General features: G+C 49.7%; 2 protein-coding genes across 3 annotated transcripts in view; one reads left to right on the top strand and one right to left on the bottom strand.

Moving 5' to 3' along the window:
* The window catches only part of LYRM9 (LYR motif containing 9), a 33,541-nt gene extending 30,170 nt beyond the window's left edge, over positions 1–3,371 (bottom strand). The window contains exon 1 of the mRNA XM_054166540.1: positions 3,234–3,371. The gene's annotated coding sequence lies outside the window, so the exon portion shown is untranslated. The remainder of the gene's footprint in view (positions 1–3,233) is intronic.
* Positions 3,372–3,837: 466 nt separating this feature from the next.
* The window catches only part of NLK (nemo like kinase), a 54,287-nt gene continuing 39,073 nt past the window's right edge, over positions 3,838–19,051 (top strand). Inside the window, exons 1-2 of one of the 2 annotated variants that reach the window (XM_054166792.1) lie at positions 3,838–3,899; positions 4,463–5,524. In XM_054166792.1, the coding sequence (XP_054022767.1) occupies positions 5,067–5,524 (458 nt within the window). In that variant the 5' untranslated portion in view covers positions 3,838–3,899; positions 4,463–5,066. Of the gene's footprint in view, positions 3,900–4,066; positions 5,525–19,051 lie in introns of those variants that run through there. The other variant, XM_054166791.1, reaches the window with a different exon arrangement.

Below are 19,051 nucleotides of genomic sequence, written 5' to 3'. Positions count from 1 at the left end.
AGGGAGGAGGTAAAACCACACTGCTCAATATTAAACACTGCTGTTCAGAAGCTACAGGAACATCCAGGTGATGTGCAGACACACTTGAAGCAGACTCAGCAATGCAGCAGATACTTCCTTGCCCTTTAATGGTAAGGAAGGAGCCTACCGAGATTGAGCTCTTAAATTAGTCACCAAAAGAGCAGAGCTCTGCACACTTCCCAAGGAGCAGTCACTATAAGACTCTCTGGTTTTGCTAGAAAGGTTGATTTTTTTTACCCCCTTATCACTCACTGAACATTTGGACTCAATGATCTCCAGAGGTCCTTTCCAACCCCTCCCTAGCACTCTATGATTTCATTTAGGACCATAAACCCAGCTGTAGTCCTGTGGCAAGAACAAGATAAAGGATTTCTTCCTTCCATATTCTGCCCAACATGCAGCTGAAGATGACTGACTTTCAGCAAATGCAGGGGTAAAAACTCAACTCTTCTGGAAAAAGTAAATAACAATCAATTGTTTAAAGAGATAGGATCCAATTAACTCAGTAGTGTATGTGACTGAAAACAGAAATCAGGATGACACTCTATATTTGGGCTGGAATAGTGCCACAAAGACACTCATCTGCAGACACATTCAGAACCCAAGTTTCCATACAATGGCTATTAGGTAATTGCTTCATATTACTACTAGGAAAGATTTTTGCAATAGCAGAGAAAGAAAAAAAAGGGGAAAACAAGTGTGGGAGAGTTTCAAATCCTTTCCAGCCCTCACAGCACTTCCCCACGCTCAGGCCCACTCAGCCTGCTTTGTATCCATTTCCTTCCATTGTCCCCCACACCACATCATGCCTCTCCAGAGCTTGAGGGGAAGCAGAGGCCACAAGAATCCTTGCTGCATGCCACATTCATGTTCACATTAGCACTTGGTTACCAATTTCAGTAAAAGCTTCAAGCAGGCAGCCAGAAATACAAGTTCTAAACAAGCATTGCCTCTCTTCTTCCTACACCCAACACTGAAATGCCTGCAAACCAAAGCTGCTCTTGCTTACCTTTGGTTTTCTCTATGAGGGAAGCCTCTGTTTGAAACTGACATGACAGCAAAACTCCACTGTGATTCCAGCCTGGAATATTTGCTAACAGTTCAACACACAACAGAAACAGTTTTAACCAAGAAACTTCACTCCTGCAGGGCTTTTCTTGTTGAAGTTCTTAAAGAGCAGACAAAAAGTATCCAAGTCTCATTCTTAAAAAGGTTTTGCACTCAAATTTTAGGAGCTGCAAGAGACTTTCAGATTTACAGCCTCCTTTCCCCCATGCTGCATGGAAGTGCAGTGATGTTGCTCAGTGCTTAGAGACACAGACAAATCACAGTACAGGATACCATCGAGGATTTGTTGGTAGAACTGCAGCACTGCAGCTGTACTGTTACAGTTCTGCTGGCCTTTTCTCCTCCGTTCAAACAGGTCCCAGGAGGAAAGGCTGTCAGCTCACAGAATCACACAATATTAGGGGTTGGAAGGGACCTCCAAAGAGCATCCAGTCCAAGTCCCCTGCCAGAGCAGGAGCACCCAGGGCAGGTCACACAGGAACACATCCAGATGGGTCTTGAAAGTCTCCAGAGAAAGAGACTCCACAACCTCTCTGGGCAGCCTGCTCCAGGGCTCTGTCATCCTCACAAAGTTTTCCCTTCTGTTCCCCTGGCACCTCCTCTGCTCCAGCTTGCCCCCAGTGCCCCATGTGCTGTCCCTGGACATCCCTGAGCAGAGCCTGGCTCCAGCCCTGCACATCTTTATCCCCGGCAATGAGGGCAGGCCTCAGGCTCCTCTGCTCCAAGCCCCAAGTCCTTCAGCCTGGCCTCACAGGGAGATGTTCCACTGCCTGCAGCAGCTCTGGGCTGGACTCTCTCAAGCAGTTCCCTCTCTCAGCCTACTCACCACAGCCCTTCTAATCCACCCCAGGATGCCACTGGCTTTCTTGGCCACAAGGGCACATTCCTGGCTCCTTCTATCTACCCCAAGGTCCCTCTTTCCTACACTGCCCTCCAACAGATCAGTCTCCAACCTGGTCCATGGGGTCGTTCTTTCCCAGATGCAGGACTCTACCCTTGTGTCCTTGCTCACTCTTAGTGGGCATGAAGAAACCCACCATCAGTCACTCATTTCCTTTGGAACTGCTCGCCCAATTTAATCACACGGAGGGACCTCTTCATCACAATCACAGCTAATTTAACTCTACTACCATCATGGGCAAGGCTCTGGGAACCAGGAGGTTTGCTGGAGCAAAACTATTAATCAGACATGATTAATAGCCAGACAAGCAAATGGAAAGTGTTAAAACTGTCAGATTTTTATTAATCTCTGCGTTTTAGGGAACACTTATGCTTTGAAGAGCCACCCTGCATTCTCCAGGTCTGCAGATGAATGGCACAAGCGAACCAAAAGAGCAACCAACCGAAAGTACTCTGGCCCTAGGTTAGAAGCTCTTCACGTTTGAAGCACAACCTGCAAGGGTGTCCATGCACACGGTGCAGAAAGCATCAGGCGAAGAGCCTGTGAGGAGCACTGGCTGTACCCCTGCCGAAAAGCTCCACAACCTCAGGACATTCCTTATTGCCCCTCCCGGTGGAAGGGAAGAAGGAAGCTCATCTTGCAGCGTGACATGCAGCTTCCCACCTGCTTCCGGAGCCTGCAGGCAAGGCTCAGGCCCTCAATGGCAGCGCTCTGAACTTTCCCCAACCTCAAGATACTTCAGGACCTTAAGGCAAAGCCGTCAAGCTTTACCTGCCGGTCTTCAAAGCACACATTTCGAGGCCGGCCGCTGCCTTTACAGCGCGTTCTCCCTTCCGTTAGCCGAGCTCGGCAAGCTCTGAAAGGCAGCTTTAGTAATCACCTTCCTCTGGAGAGCGGGGCTGAGGCACAAACATCTACCCCGGGTCACCGAGCTGCGTGCTCCCCTGCTCGGCCCCGGGCGGGGAGCAGAGCGGGCTCACCCCGCAGCCAGCACAGCCCCAGCAGGGTCCCGGGAGCGCCAGGCCAGCACAAGAACCTGCTCCGCTCTGCTTGACCGTGGCCTCGGACCTGCTCCTGCTCCCGCTCCGCGGGCATCCACCGCGGGCATCCACCGCCACCCCCGAGCGCCCACGGTGACCTCCGCGCCCCGCCGCGTCCTCACCTCACCCCGCCCCGGGAGCACCATTGGCCCCTCCCGCCGCTCATCAGCCGGCTCCCCGCCTCCCATTGGCCAGTTGCCCACCTGCAGACGGGCGCACCAGCCGCTTCCTGGTCCGTCACATGGCAACTCGCGCTGCCATTGGAGGAGCCAGGGCTCCTTTGCCGCCCATCGCCGTTGCTCACTCGTGCGGAGAGCTATCCATCAGGCCGCCGCCTCGCCTCCGAGTACCATTGGCCCAGTAACCCCTTTTCGGGCTTTCATTTCTCCTCATTGGCTAATTGGGTCGGACAGGGTGCTGCGGTTGGGTAAAAAGCAGGTCTTGGAGGCGGGACTCGACTCAGACGGAGAGTCAATTGGCCAGTAGGCTGGAGCGGCGCCATATGATTGGCAGGAAAGGTGAGGAAGGCGGGGCCGCCCGAGGTGAGGGTTGTGTGAGGTGAGGGAATCTCGCGGGGTCTCGCTAGCTCTGGGCGCGGAGGCGCGCGGTGATTGGGCGGCGGGGGTCAAGGGGGCGGGACTGAGTCAGGGAGTCTCCGCAGCGGCCGAGTCCTATGGGCCGGCCGAGCTGGGTCCCGCTCACTGATTGGGTGGGGGCGGCTCTCGCGGAGCCTGGTGGGCCGGGTCCGATTGGCTGCGGGCGGGTTGTCGGGCGCGCGCCCCGCATGGGGGCGGGGGGGGGCCGGCGGGGGGAGGGCAGGCCGGGTGCGCGTGCCCGCTGTGCGCTCCGCGCTGGGGCTCCGTGAGGAGGTGAGTGGCGGCGGCGGCGGCGGGTCGGGCGGCCGAGGCGGCGGCGGCGGCCGGGGGGCGGAGCGGCGCTGCGCGGCGGGGGCCTGAGAATCCGCCGCCCCCCCCCCCCCCACCTCTGCCTGCCGCACGCACGCAGCGGAGACCCCCTCCCCCCACCCGGCCCCGGTCCCTCCCCGCCCCGCCGAAGGGGGGGCTGCAGCCGCCGGCGCCCCCCGCAGAGGCGCTGCCCGCTCCGCCGCCGGCGCTGGGTCAGGCTGTCAGGGCGCCGCCGCCGCCGTCCCTCGCTGCCCCCGTCGCCTCCTCCCTTCGCCCCTCTTTATCCCCCGGCCCCGCGTTCTCCCCTGTCATCCATTTGTCACTTTCCCCGCTCCCATTTTTCTCCCCTCGCCCCGTTTCCCTCTCGCTCCGCCGTTGTTTGCTTTGCTGCCCCGTCCCTTTCTCTTCCTCCATCTATTTTTATCTTCTATTCATCCCCTCTCGCCCTCCCGCTCCGTCCCCTCGCCCTCCTCCCCTGGCTCCTTCCGTCCCCCCTCACTTTCTCTGGGTGCTTGTGTGTGTTTCAGGCCTTCGAGGAAAAGTTGCAAACTCCCAAGTTTTTTTTGCTATATTTGAGGGAGCAGGTGTCTGCGAGGAGGGAGCGATGTAGGAGGTGCCTGGGCGCTCAGGGAGGTTTTGAGGAGATAAATGGAGAGGATGTGGGAATGGAAGGGGTAGAGTTGTCAGTCCTCTCAGGGTATTCCAGGGGAGAGACTCCAAATCCTCCTTCTGGAGGGAAGGGGGATTGATCACTCTATTTCTTTTTTGCAACAACAACAACAACAACAAACAAAACAAAACAAAACAACCAACAACAACAACAAAAGTGAAGGAAAGAACCCAAAGCAAACCCAAGCCAGTTGCCCAAGGATGGAGTGTCAGTAGCCAACCTCAGCTGGACTCTTGGGAAGAGGGCTGGTGCACTCTGGCTCACGCACACATGAAGAGATTCTCCAAACTGTTTGGCTTCACGAAGAGATAAGGCCGGCCGAGCTCAATGTTTTTAAAGGTGGGCCGTGTATGATGACACCCAACTTCTTTTAAAGTGTAGCAGATTTCATTTTTATCTTTTTTTTATGGCCAAATGACAGCTTGACCCAGTTGTTACCCAATCAAAGGGCATTTTTTTGGATGTCTCTTTGTGGCACAACGGCCAACGCAAAAATGATGGCGGCTTACAATGGCGGTACGTCTGCGGCAGCAGCAGGTCACCACCACCACCATCACCACCACCTTCCTCACCTCCCTCCTCCTCACCTCCATCACCACCACCACCCTCAGCATCACTTGCATCCCGGCTCTGCAGCTGCGGTGCATCCCGTACAGCAGCATGCCTCTTCGGCGGCTGCGGCGGCGGCTGCGGCGGCGGCGGCCGCGGCCATGCTCAACCCAGGGCAGCAGCAGCCATATTTCCCATCACCGGCACCGGGCCAGGCCCCTGGACCAGCTGCAGCAGCCCCAGCTCAGGTACAAGCTGCAGCAGCTGCTGCAGTCAAAGCGCACCATCATCAGCACTCACAACATCCACAACAGCAACTGGACATTGAGCCGGACAGACCTATTGGATATGGAGCCTTTGGTGTTGTCTGGTGAGTAGAGCGACAAAACCGAACTGACTTTTGCCTTTTCGTTCTCTTTTTCTTTCTTTGTGGTGGGTTTGGTTGGTTTGTTTTTTTCTCCCCAGATCATAATTCATTCTTGGGTTTGTCATTCGAATCAGGATACAAGAAAGCTGCTCACTCCAGATTTATTTTTGTTATTGTTATTTCTTTCCCCCACTCTTCCACTGGTTCTTCTGTGTTCTTAGAAAGCTGGCTTCGCTTGTTTGTGTTGGCAGAAGGAGGTTTAGAGTGGTGAAGGAGCAACCTCTGACTAACAGGCCCACGCCGTCCATCTCTTTGGAGACAGATGCAACACGTTTGTGTGCCCTCTACCCAGTGCATTAGAATATGTGTGCTGTGGAGCTACACTCTTCCTTCCTAAAGTTTCAGCTTAACAAATTGAGCATTAGAATATGTGTTCTGACCTGACTTGAGAGCTAGAATTTAAAAGCCTATGAAAATGTCTTCCTTCTTCAGTCACCTGTCAAGATCTTTGTCTAGGAGGCTGTTTGACCTGCGGGAGCATGCTGTGTGCTACCTGCAACGCAATGGCTGAACTTTGCTCTCCTCTCATAAATGCAAATGGGATTTTTTTCTCTCTCTTTTTCTCTCTTGCTGTGGTGCTGCTCCAGCCCTTTCATCCCCCCCACCCCAGCCGCTCTTTCAGGTTCTCTCAGTGCAACATAGTCTCTTCTGATGTCTTTTGTGACCACCTCCATGCAACCTGTGTAATTGTTGCTTCCTGAGGGTCACTGAGGTGCAGGATCTTTTTCTCTCACCAATGGGTTGTTGGCTTCCTGCCTTCCGAAGCGTTCAGCAGAAGCAGGACGGACGCCTGGGTGGTGTTTGGGGGCGCAGCCGCCTTGTGCGGCACGCTTCCTGTAGCACAAAGTTTGAAGCCTGCAACTGTGTGGTGGCCCTGCCGAGCTTGCCCACAGCGTCCTGGTGACAAGGCTGAAGGAGTTTTGCTTTGGGTGGTGTTTGCACTTTAATTTCTTTTCCCGAGGCAGAAGCTCAGGGTGGCCAAGCGCTGCGCAGGACAGGCCTCAGAAGAGGCAGAGACTTTATTCCTTTGTCCCAGCCCTTCGAGTTGCTGCCTTCTAACCAAAGCAGGGTTGGTAATAAAATCATGTGTGCTAAGGAAGCTGCAGAAAGCAGCCATGGGTTAATGTTACAGTTGATCTTCTTGCCCTTAATTCAGAAGGCCGAGGGAGTGAACTGCAATGCTGAGTGCTCAGAGTCAGAGGAGAGCTGCGGTGCAGCCGGCGCCGCTCCGGTCTTGTGGTGGTACAGTAGGGAAAAACCCAGAATGAAAAGTGACAAGAAATCTTCCCTCAAAACAAGAGAAAAGATCTAAGGACTATTTCCATCTACTCCTGTATTTTTAAATTATTATTATTTGTAAGGCCTGGAGGTCTTTTAAACTTAATTGTTACAGACTTGGTTAGATTGAGATTGTTATGTAAGGTCAGACCTCCTGGGCGCTTCGGTCGGTGGTTTATTTACCTGCCTCTCTTTTCTGGGCCTATATTTCCTCAGTTTGATTTGCCAGCATATCAGGTACAGAGAGAGAGAGATTTGCATTCATAATATTCAGTAGAATAAAAGGTCAGGCTTGCATATTTAAATATAATACTGGGAAGAATGCTGAGGGGAATAAAGCAAGCGTAAAAAGCAGAAGGGTCTGCATTTGACTGACATCAGGGAGGACTGGTGCCAACAGTGTCCACCCATCCCGAGCCCCTTGACTGGGCAGCTGTATCCACAGTGAGGAATAGCCACTAGTGGGACTCTGCTGGCAAAGTTGTAACTGCAGCTTTTGCTTCAAGATAACCAACAGCTTAAAGAAACATGAAGAGGGAGGATGTTAAATAAAAGCAAAGCAGAAGCTTGGAGGGCAGCTCTCCCTTGGTGAGGCTGTAGGGCTGTGCAGGCTGGGAATGGCATTGGCTGAAATTCAGTTCCTCTTTGCTCACATGTTTGAGTTCAGTGGTCAGCCTTAGACTCTTGGCCTTTCATATTAACTTCTGTGAGTGAACACAGGCTGCACTTAGGAGCCTGTGAGCAATAATTAAGCTGAATTTGAGATTTCATTCAGAAGGTGAAAGAATGCCTGTGTAATTTCATTTTGGCCAATGTGAGAGTGCAGCTGAACATAAACATTGATCTGGATATTTATAGGGTAAGTTGGCTGAGACATGAAAAATGTAGGTCTTGGTACTTTTCAGTGCTGTAACAGAATTTTCAGTGCTGCAAGGCCTAAGCTAATTCTGAGTAAGACTTCTGTTGCTTATCTGTATCTTTGAGCATGCATTGTCACTCACAGATAACTGAGGAGTTCACAGCTGCACTTCTGAGGGAAATGGAAGGGGTTTTTATTCTACAGACAGTTTGAGTATTTGAAGAAGTTGTCTTTCATCTTGCTCCTCAGACGTGTCATTGCATTGTCTGCAAAGACACAACCTATCCTGCAGTTAAGTTTAGCTCATCAAATAAGTAATCAGCAGCGTGTGGCACTGAGCTTCCCCTTAGCGTACAGAGAGAGATTTTGCCTTGGCAGCCGAGTTGGCATCTGTCGGTAGTTCGTTCGCCTGGTGCTTGGCGATGTGTTGGGGTAGCTGGTGTGCTGCTGGAGTCTTTCACTCGTCAAGAGCCAAAGCATTGTGCTTCAGCATTCTCATTATTAGCTCATGCACACTTGTGCTGCTGCTGCTGGTAGTTGTACACACGAGCTGTGTCCTCACTCAGCTGGCCACCGGGAGCTCTCAGCTCAGCTCTCCTTGGCACATCATCTCCTTCCACGATGTGCAGGTTTTAAAGTGAACTTGACCCAGGGCTGGCAAAGTAGAAAAGAACCTCTTGAGCAATTGGCATGAAATTGCTATTTTTGTCCTTTTTTCCCCCCTCTTGTGCTTTACATACTAGTGCAGTTTCTCAGCTGTGACAACAGGGCTGGGGGGAAGCTGGTGCAGCAGGAAAAGACGTGCAGGTACCTCCCCCCAGGTCCTGCAGGCTTGCTTAACTGCGCCCTAGTTTGGCAAATGGCCACAAACCAAGGTGCATATCTAATTTGCTGCAAACAGGGCAGGCTGCTCTTGAAGTGCTTGCTGCTGACACGTTCTTCCAGGGCTGAAATCAGAAGTGATCCGGGTTTTAGTTTCAGTGGCAAACTCGCTCTGTGCTGCGTGCTTCAAATTGCCTGCCTGGTTTGGGGAAGTCTGGTGGACGTTCTAAGAAGAAGGAGCTGTCCTTTGCAGGAGTGCTCCCTGTTTTCTGGGGAGACATGCTACTGCCATCTGGTGGGATTCTCCAAAAAGGATAATAATAATTAAAGAAGAAGAAGAAGAAGGAGGAGGGGAAAAAAAAGTATCTGTTGAACCTGCTGAGAGGTTTTGGAGCGAGGCAGGAAGCCTCGGCGTGAGGTGCTCATGCTGCTTTCATGCAGGATTCCTAGAGCAGTGAAGAGGAACTGCAGCCTCTGTGGAGGTAGACAGGGAATAATAATTCCTTTTGTTGGAGCTTTAAGCACTGTTGCTGAGATGCTATGGAAATGTCCTGTTGGTTGGGATGCACCCACAGCCGTGGGATAAGGAACTATGGCTCTGCAAGGCGTGTGGGGACTGGGTTCGTCTTGTGGTGTCTGTAGTGTTGAGAAGTTGTTGTCGTTCATCAGGGGCTGTGAAATCGGGGGGGGGGGGGGGGGGGGGGGGGGGAGGGAGGGGGAGGGGGCTGTTTTATTATTAACAGAAGGATGTTTAAAGACATCTCTGTGGGAAATCTCTTACAAATGACAGGAGGAGAAACGGATCTGAGTTCTGGTTGTTTGTTCTTTAAAGCCCTGATTTGCACAGTTTTAAATCACAGGGTGGTTTGCAGCCTATCTGCTTCTAATACTTCTTTCATTCAGCAAGCCAAGCAGCAGTGTAACATTCCAAATGCTTTGTTGATGTGGAGATAGGACCTAATGCGCAGGCTGCCATCCCTTCTGAAGCCAGAAGTAATTTAGCCTAAATCTACCATTCATTCCTGACCTTCAAAGGCTTGGGGGGAAAAAAAATCACTAAAGTCTTTGCTAAATAAAAAATGGAAAGAATATTGCATGCAACTGATGGTCACCTGGAGCCCAGAACTATTTTCAGAGGGTTTATCACTGTACTGGTGCTAAGCAGAGCAGCAGGAAAGACGTTTCCAGGATAAAAGGATAATCTCCTGACTGTTGCTTTAAAGGAACGTGTCGTGCTGAGCAAGTGTGCAGCAGAGGGAATTTGCTTTGGACAAAATTGCTGGAAATAAATAAATAAAGAAAGATATGACAGCTTAAAAAAGGGGGGCAAAAAAGGCATAAATAATGGCAGGGTAAGTTCCTCTTCTGATGTCTGATGCTGCTTTGCATGGCTGATGCAAATAATCATGCAGAAGTCCAGCCTGGTGAGCATGAGAAGTTCAGGAAAAGGTGAATTTTGAAAATGAGGTTTATGAAACTCTTCTAAAGAGTTTTGCTGGGGGAGGGTTTTTCTTTTGTCAGCTGAAGCTGTTTGTATCCTTTTAGCAGTCCCCCAAACCTCACCTGTGGGTGGACGTCAGGAGGTGGCCCTTGTTAGTTGCATTTAGATGGAAGAGTCTTTGCTGTCTTTAAACTACTTCATCTGACATTTTGTATCAGTCTAAAATGATGTTGGTTTTTTTTGGTGATAGCCTCCTCCTAGATCTTTTTGATCAGAAGTTTATCCCAGAGCTCTCAGTGTGAGTGAGACTTGAGCATGGATGGGGAGCTGTAAGCAGGGGGTGGTATCTGTGGTAGGTGGGACACAATATCCACCAGAACTGGATAAAGAGGCTCTAATAATCCACCCTAATAATATTATCCCCAGAGAAGATCCCTGCAAGACTTTCAAACTAAGCAAATCCAAGACAAATCCAGAGAGCCTTTTAAAGTGCTGGTGTTAGAGCTGGCTAAGATGCACCAACAGTCCTACTCGTGAGCAGAACTTGGGGTTTTCCTCAGGAGTGGAAATGATCTGCAGTGAGCTGTGTTGGGGTTTGATGGAGTGAAGCTTGCTTTGAGTAATGGGCAACAAGAGAATTGTTTAAACTGCATAAATAAAATGCTGGGAAATATTTTCCAAAAGAAATCCTTCCAGGGTATTTGCAGGACTTGGGTGTCTGTGCTCAGTGTGGTGTTCAGCACTGCTGCTGATCTTCACTCCTCTAGGTGAAGATGAAGCTTTGCTGTTAAATGATGTGCAACTGCTTTGGCTACAGAGGCTGTGACAGAAGAGGCTGAGCAGAAATTTCCAGCTGGCAAAGGTTACCACTGCCTGGTTCTCTCTGGTTGCAGTATGCAAACCCTGTGACAGAAATGGCATGAGAATGGCCTGGCTTCTCCTGGAGGACATGTTTTGATCATCACCTTTGACAGCTGGGGAGGGGCTCTGCTACCATCACCTGTCCTGAGCAGGCAGTGGGTGCTGGCCAGAACCATTCCAGGCTCAGGGAATACTGTCCTTTGGGGTTGCCACTTTCTGTGTTCTACTTCAGTGAGCTTTTGTGTTGTTTGGGAGTGTGATGCAGATAGAGAGTGATGTCCTCAGAAGAGACAAAGTCCTTTTCATCCAGTTATTTCTTGGAGGAAACCACGAGGGTGCCTAAGGCAAAAGAGGCAGCATTGGCAGTGGGCACACTAGAGAGCAGCCTGTGTGGTGTTTCACACTTCCCATCCCAACTGGAGGAGCTGCAGGTGATGGCCTCTAACCCCTGTGGCAGTGTTTTTCAAAGGATTGGATTCTGACCCTATTCCATCTCAGCATCAGAATTATGTCCCTGTGAGGGCGCTGGAGCCTTGGAGCAGGCTGCCCAGAGAGGTTGTGAAGTCACCTCTAGAGATCTTCAAAACCCACCTGGATGCGTTCCTGTGTGACCTGCATGAGAGAAGCTGACATTTGGGACCCTCATGACCCAGTGAGGGCACATGACAGTACAGGGAGGGGAGATGGCATTGGTGAGACTCTGGAATAGGTGGCCCAGGGAGCTTGTGGCTGTCTCCTCCCTGGGGGTGTTCAAGGCCGGGTTGGATGAGGCTTTGAGCAGCTGAGTCTAGTTGAGAGGTGTCCTTGCTCGTGGTGGGGAGGTTGGAGTAGGTGAGTTCTAAGGTCCCTTCCATCCTAAGCCATGCTGTGATTCTATGGCTCAACCATTTCTGGAGGTCCCTTCTAGCCCCTAACATTCTGTGATTCCATTTGTAGAAGAATGACCTCACTCAGCTTTTTCATAGGGGAGCTTTTGCAAAGTTTCTGTGCTGGGTTGGGGTGGATCTGGGGTGGGTTGGATTTGGATTGGGTTTTCTTTTTCAAATGTCAGTGAAAGAAAAATCCTGCTAGCATTTAAATGACTGTGCCCCACATGTGCTGAATTAAATGAAATGGGTATAATAACTCCTTGCATTTAAACTGGAGGTTGGGAATTGGGTGGAATTCCATCTTAAGTAATAGATGAGATTGCTCATTATTGTCTTGTGAGATGATGCAAGAAGGAAGGAATGTGGATAACAGTTTATATTCTTCTTTGTTTTGCCTCACAAAGATGGGTGAGGACCATTTTGGATAAATTAGTGCAGTGCAAATTATGCCAAGGTCAGCATCTCACAGGTCACTTGAACTGCCTGTTGTTTTGCTGCACCTGCAAATCTTGCTGTAGTTTGTGGCCACACACAACTGTGTGCTGATAAAAACGTTAACAGCCAGGGTTGTCTCTTTCCTCTGCATTCTGGAGAGGTCACAGCTTGTGGCTGTGTCCACAGCCTTCTGGTGTCTCAGGAGACATCTCTCAGACATTCTTTCCCCCTGTCCCCCCACACTTTCACCTTTATTTTTCAAGAGAATGTTTCACAGAATCACAGAATGGCTCAGGTGGGAAGGGACCTCAGAAATCATCCACTCCAACCTCCCACCATGGGCAGGGGCACCTCTCACCTAGACTCAGCTGCTCAAGGTGTCATCCAGCCTGGCCTTGAACACCCCTAGGGAGGAGGCAGCCACAGCCTCCCCGGGCAGCCTATTCCAGAGTCTCCCCACCCTTGTTCTGAAGAAGTTCTTCCTCCAGTCTAACCCTGCTCTGCCTCAGCTTCAAACCATTCCCCCTTGGCCTGTTTCCAGACACCTTCAGGAGAAGACCCTCTGCAGCCTTCCTGTAGGATGCCTTTGTGTACTGGAAGGCAGCTCTAAGGTTTCCCTGGTGTCTTCTCCAGGCTGAACGCCCCCAGCTCCCTCAGCCTGAACTCATAGCAGAGCTGCTCCAGCCCTTGGATCATCTTTGTGGCCTCCTCTGGACTCTCTCCAGCAGCTGTGTCATTCTTATCCTGGGGACACCAGGAGTGGAGGCAGGATTGGAGGTGAGGTCTCACCAGAGCAGAGTCAAGGGGCAGAATCCCCTCTCTTGCCCTGCTGCCACACTTCTCTGCCTGCAGCCCAGCACACAGCTGCCTGCTGGGCTGCATGAGAGCTCTGCTGGCACATGGGGAGCTTCTCATCCACCAACATCCCCAAAGCTCTTTCTTCAGGGCTGCTCTCAACCCACTCTGCACCCAGCCTGCATTTGTGCTCGGGACTGGCCCAACCCAGGTGCAGGACCTTTTACTTAGCCTTGTTGAAGCTCATGCAGCTGGCAGTGGCTCACTTCTTGAGCCTGTCAAGGTCCTTCTGGATGCCATCCCTGCCCTCCAGCGAGTCCCCTGCAACACACAGCTTGGTGCCATCAGCAAACTCGCTGAGGGTGCCCTCAGTGCCACAAAGATGTTAAACAGCACTGGACCCAGGACATATCCCTGAGGTTTAAACTGTTGGTTTCACTAATCCAAAACACAAATGCCTTTGGTGTTTGGCCATGGGTGTAAGCATTCCTACCAGTTGTATCTGATCAAACAGAGTAGTAAATAAAGGCGAGTAACAAGTGTGTTGTGTTGTAGCAGGCTGCTTGATGTTGCCAGGCTGCTTCATTTCTTGGGGGAACAATGGGCCTGAGAGTGAAAATAGCTTTGGGCAGGTAAAGTAGAAGGAAGCCTTTGGGATATGTTTGAAGTGGTTTTTTTGATGACTTCTAATGGTTGTATCTGGGGCTCATCTATCTTTAATCCTCTGGAAAGCGCTGCCTTCTAGTCTTGAGTAAGGAGCATTCAGCTTTTCATAGGAGAGAAGCTAGCTCAGAGTTGGGTAGAGCTTACTTGAACTGAATTTGTGTTAAAATGAACAATAATTAGTTAATATAATTGCTTGTGGGGTTTTAAACTGTTAGGAAAAGAAGAGAATCAAGAAGCTGCCTTAGACCTCAGCACTGAGCTACGCTTCTCCAGCCAGCTTCTCAATTCTCCTCTTTTCTGCTGGAGGGAGATGTTTGGGACAGTAACACTGTATTTTGGATTAAACTATTTCTATAGCCTCCTGTATGACCCATGTGTTGTGCAGCTGAAGTCCTGTTTGTCCAATGTGTTCGTGAGCAAATAGTGAGCAGCAGCTTTACCACCAGCTTTTCTGTACCCATGAGACTGAGCTCACAAAGTTTTCCCCCCTGGAAGCTCTGCTTACTTGAGCACAGTGGTTTCTCAATCAGAAAAGCTGAAGTGAAGCAGTTGAGTCCTCATTTTGCACAGAATGTGGAAAGCTTTCCCCTCTCTCTGTTGGAAAAAATGAGATGGCACACAGGGAATGCTGCAGGCTTCTTGCATGATCTGAGGGTGCTTGCTGACACCTCTGCCCTCCTACATCCTTGGTGTAAAGGATGCTGAGCAATGTCCAGCACTTGCTAGTAGCAAGAGTATGGTACAGGACTGTTCAGAGTGGTCCAGATAGGATTTCAACTGAGACAAAGAGTAATTTCTTTGTTTTTTGTGCTTAAACCTTTGCTGTGCTTAGGTTGCTGTTAGTCTGCTTTCAGTGCCAATTTCCTAACTGGAGGCTTCCTCAGATTAGGACTGGCTGCTTTGTGGAATTTGTTGAAAGTCATTAAAACAGAGAATGAGATAATAGAGGGGCAATTTAGATTTTTAAAAACCTTCTGGAATATGCAAAGTGAGATGAAAAGTTGGATCTGTGCTCAGAACAGCTTCTAGGGCTTGCTGAGCACCCATTTGTTTCTGCTCAAAAGAACTCGGTACGAAGCAGCTTGGCTCAGCTACTGCAGTTTCCTCTGTAACCTTTAGAATCTAAGAGCAAGCATTTGATTAGAGCCTGAGTTATAAATATTATTATGAGAGTGATTTATCTGAAGCTGTTCAGGTTTTGTCTGTGGAATTAAAGTCAGTGGCATGGCTGGGACTTAACAGCTGGTGTCCGTTTGAAACGTCTCTGCTGGGTTGTGTGGGGGGCTGTGATCAATGCCCGCTCCCATGGCTCAGCCCAGGTATGCACAGCCATGGCATCGTGCTCTGGAAACAAAGCAGAGTCTCAGTTTTCAGACTGTAGCCTGAATTTGTGCCAGTTTGAGTCTGCCCTAAACTATCTGAAAGGTTTGGGGAATTCTTAAAGTGATGAAGAACGGGTTTGGGGTCCTTCCGCCGGTGAGCAGAGCTGTTAGCACCCTGGTGTCAGCTGCTGAGGGGGGAGCTGTGCAGACCACCTTACCCAGCCACGGCAATAACGGAACATGGTGATGTGTGTGCTTGGGATGGATGGGAGCAGAAGCCTGTGCAGCTGGGGAGTGGGAGCTGCTAAGGGGAGAGACTTGGGATGAGGATGGAGGAACTGGGAGAATCCCTGCTGAGTGTGAAATGTCGTCGGCCAGGGCCGGAACTGTGTCTCGCATCTGTCACCGGTGACCTTTCTCAGCGCTGACAGTTATCCTGCCCGGGCTGGAACAGTGCAGATTGGTTCTCAAACACAGGAAGGAGCTTTACAGCTCTCAGGGTTGTCTGATGTGGGTGTGTTCAGCTGTTCTGCAGTTGAGTGCTGTGGGAATGGCCAAAAGCTGAGGGTTCTGAATGGAAGGTGTCAGGCAGGAGGTGCTGTGACTTCTGCTCTGTTGTGAGTCAAACTGTTACATCCAGCTTGCAACGGCAGACCCCTGAGCGAGGCAGGACGTGCTTAAACGAACATGGCTTCTGGCAGGCTGTAGGGATACGTATGCAAAGGAGAGAGGCTGCTGTGGGTAATGCATTTATTTATTGATAACAGTGTTTGACCATAATAAGCAGTCACAGGGAAACGGTGAATGGGAGTGGGAATTGGAAGGGATGGGGTAAAGGTGGTACAAACCATAGCAATTATCTGCTCTCTACATACAGAGAGGTGAGAAAGATTAATGTTGTTATTGTAGCAGTAAGCTGTGCTTTAAAATAAATGACAGAGGTACCATATTTTCCTTCCTTTTTTTCCTCCCCACGCTGTTCTATGTGTCCTTTTCCTCACTTCCAGACCTTTTTCTTGTTTTTCAGTCTTGTCTGTGGCACTTTGTGTGCAGTGCAGCTTATCAACAGCATGTTTAAATGAAGACCAAATTGTGGAAAAGAAATACTTCTTCTCTGTGGAAATCACCAGAGAGCTTCATCCATGGTGCATTGGAGGAGTAACTTGAAGACAGAGTCACCTGCTCTAGGGAGATGTTTGGCACTCCTCCCTGTATCCTGTGTGCCATAGGAACAGGCCATTGGCTGGCCTGTGGGTGCAGAATGTATGCAAACACTTGTGATTCAGGCATGCAGGTGACAGAGCTGAGTATCTTTAGGGAAATCCCCTCTCTCCTCTGGCCAGAAATGCCCCAGCTTGGCCAAAGTGTTGTGCATTCAAATCCTTAGGGTGCCGATCCCTTTGGTATGGCAGAGAACACTGAGAGTCTTCATCAGGGAAACTGGCAGCACGTTTTTCTAGATTTCCATAATTTTGCTGCTGGGGATTTCAATAATCACATTACAAATGGTAGCTGTGTTCCACTGAACTCAGCTGTGTAATGTGTGAGTACAGACAGAAAGGTGCAAATAAAACCCTGGTGTGCGTGGGCACGTACGGCTTCCCAGAGAGGGAACAGGAGACTGGAGGAGCTGTGCTGGGTGAGCACAGCCTCTCACTAAAATCCCTTGCTGTCCAATGCACCAAACACCACAGCAATCTGGACTTGGGTTTGATATTTAAAGCTGTGCCTCCTTTTGTTGCGTGGGAGTGATGGCTGAATGGAGGTGGAGTGATTTCTATCAGCTTCTGTCTGACTTCAGACAGTAAATAACCTCCATGGCTGTGGCTGCCTTGGGAGCAGGGCCACACAGAGTCTTGAAAAGTGCTTAGTAAGAATTTGAGCTTTAATCACGAGGGCTGCAGCAGAAGCACTGTGTCCTAGTGGTATCATTCTTTTAATTTCCTGATGTGGTGTTTATCTGGAAAGGTTTGGAAGCGCTTGGGTGTGAGTGGAATTTCGATGCTGACGTTGGCCGTGAGGCCGGGACGGTTGTGGCAGAATGGCTGGGGAGAGCGTGTGCTTTGATAAATGACCTGCTGCTAGGGCTTTAATGCTGTGGTGGTGTTTATATGGCACCTGGAAAAATAAATAAATAATCAGAGCTTTCTGATCAAGAAATCTTGCAGGAAATTATGTGGTGAAGTAAAAGCTAGCAGGAAATGCAGGAATCCTTGAACTCCAGGGAGGGGTTTTCTTGCCCTCATTCTCTTTCATATGCAAATACGTTTTAATAGGTGCATAAAAATTGCTCGCCAGAGAAGCTGATGGTTTGGCTTCCTTGTCACTGGGAGTGGTGCTGCTCCATGTATTAACCCTACATCTTTGCCTGGGCTCATGGCAGTGCTTTTCTCTGTTATCCTGGTACCACCAGGCGGTGCTCTTAGAGTTTTCCTCATTTCCTAACCTAAATGTGGTGTCAGATGAGAGCCTTCCCTTAATGGGAGGAACGAAGCTGCAGATGGTGTTGAGCTGGTGGCCAAGTCATTATCCTGGCTTTCATCTACATCATTAGGTTCTTTCTGAAAAGCTACTTGACTTTTCCTTTGCTCTTGAAGGTGTGCCTGGAGCTTTTTATTTTAGCTGAAGCGTTTAATTGCTTTATTTAATGTGAATTCTTGTAACTGTTGAGGAATTTCTGTCTGTGAACGGCAAAACTTATTCCACAAAGGTGGTAGCAAATTTCAGGAAGGAGCAATCATCTGCTGCTGATGCCTGTGCTGGCACTTGTGGAGCTCTGCAGATGAGACTTGAGAGCCAGTCTTGTTGCACGTTAGGAAGGAGAAGGTCTGGCCAGGTGCAGGTCAGTGGACTTTGTTTCGCTGAGAACCATTTCATTTTCCCTTTAACTGTTTTGGCTCCTGGTTGTGGTTGTATCAGAGCCCATTCTGAACCTTGGCACTTCTGTGTGGCATTTCTGTCTGGAGTGGAAGCTGCAGGGCACTGACATTGAGTAGACGTGTGTGCCTTTCTGCCTTCTCACAGAGCTCCTTTTTGGCTTCCTCCTGCCTTCATTTTTAAAGGCCCTTGACAACTGATAGGAAATGATTTGAAAGCCCCAAATAAGAGCTTTTTTCCCCCCAAGAGATTCCATAGCAAACAGAACAAGAGCCTTGTTAGAAAGGCTGTTCTCACACAGCGGAGTTCTGACATTTCTCTCAGTTCTGGGGGGCTCCTTTCCCTCAGATCTCTTCTTTGGGGGGAGGACATCTTGCAGGTAAGCTTTACAGGAGGAGGAAGGGAGTACAGTGGTTATTCCCAGACTGCTGGCAATCCATCTTCTGCAATTGTATCCATTCCTAGGCTGGTGTCTTTAGATAAATGAAGATGAGAATGTGCTGAGTTTGGTGCTGTCTGACTCTCCTGTGTTCTCCCCAAGCGCGTTGGAAATCCTGCAGCCCAGACCTCCTTGATCTTTATTTGTAGCTTGTGGCTATGTTGATGAAGCCAAATTATTCCTTTTTTTTGTTATTGTTCTGACTGACTAAAGGGACATGGATCAAATAGGTCATGGAAAGACAGGAGATTTGTAGAACTAATGTGCGTAATGTAATGCTGCAGAGGGCTACAGATGGAGAAATCGTGATTCCTGTTTCAATTGCAAGGACCTAGCCAGAACAAACAAGGCTAGACAGAGCTGAATGTGACATCTTGGAAAGTGAAGAGCTGCCAATAGTTTTGTTAAGGGCACAAGGCCTCCAAGTTATCATGCTGGAAACTGATCTTGTTACCATGATGTGCAGCTAAAGGACAGTGGGGTGTAAGGGTTTGTGTTTCCTCAGAGTTCAACAGATGGACATTAAATAAACTAAACACAAACCCAACTGAGGGTTCTAGCTAGAAAAATCCCCAGCTCTTAAAGGGAGATAATCAGCGTGGGTAGGAACTGGAATCTACCTGATTTTTATGTCTCAATTCAAATTGCTGGGGAGAGGAGCTCCCAAGCTGATCTGGCAGAGCAAGATGTTTGTCTTTTCCACGTGGATCCAGACTCCTTCTCATGAGGGGACACCTCAGTGAGTGTTCTGTGGAATCCTTCGGTGTCAGTGGCTAAAGAACAAGTAGCACAGGTCCTGCCTGCTG

Source organism: Dryobates pubescens, chromosome 13 (assembly GCF_014839835.1).
Source record: "Dryobates pubescens isolate bDryPub1 chromosome 13, bDryPub1.pri, whole genome shotgun sequence".
Taxonomy (NCBI): domain Eukaryota; kingdom Metazoa; phylum Chordata; class Aves; order Piciformes; family Picidae; genus Dryobates; species Dryobates pubescens.
Note: the sequence above shows the minus strand (reverse complement) of the source record. Positions and strands in the feature narration are given on the sequence as shown.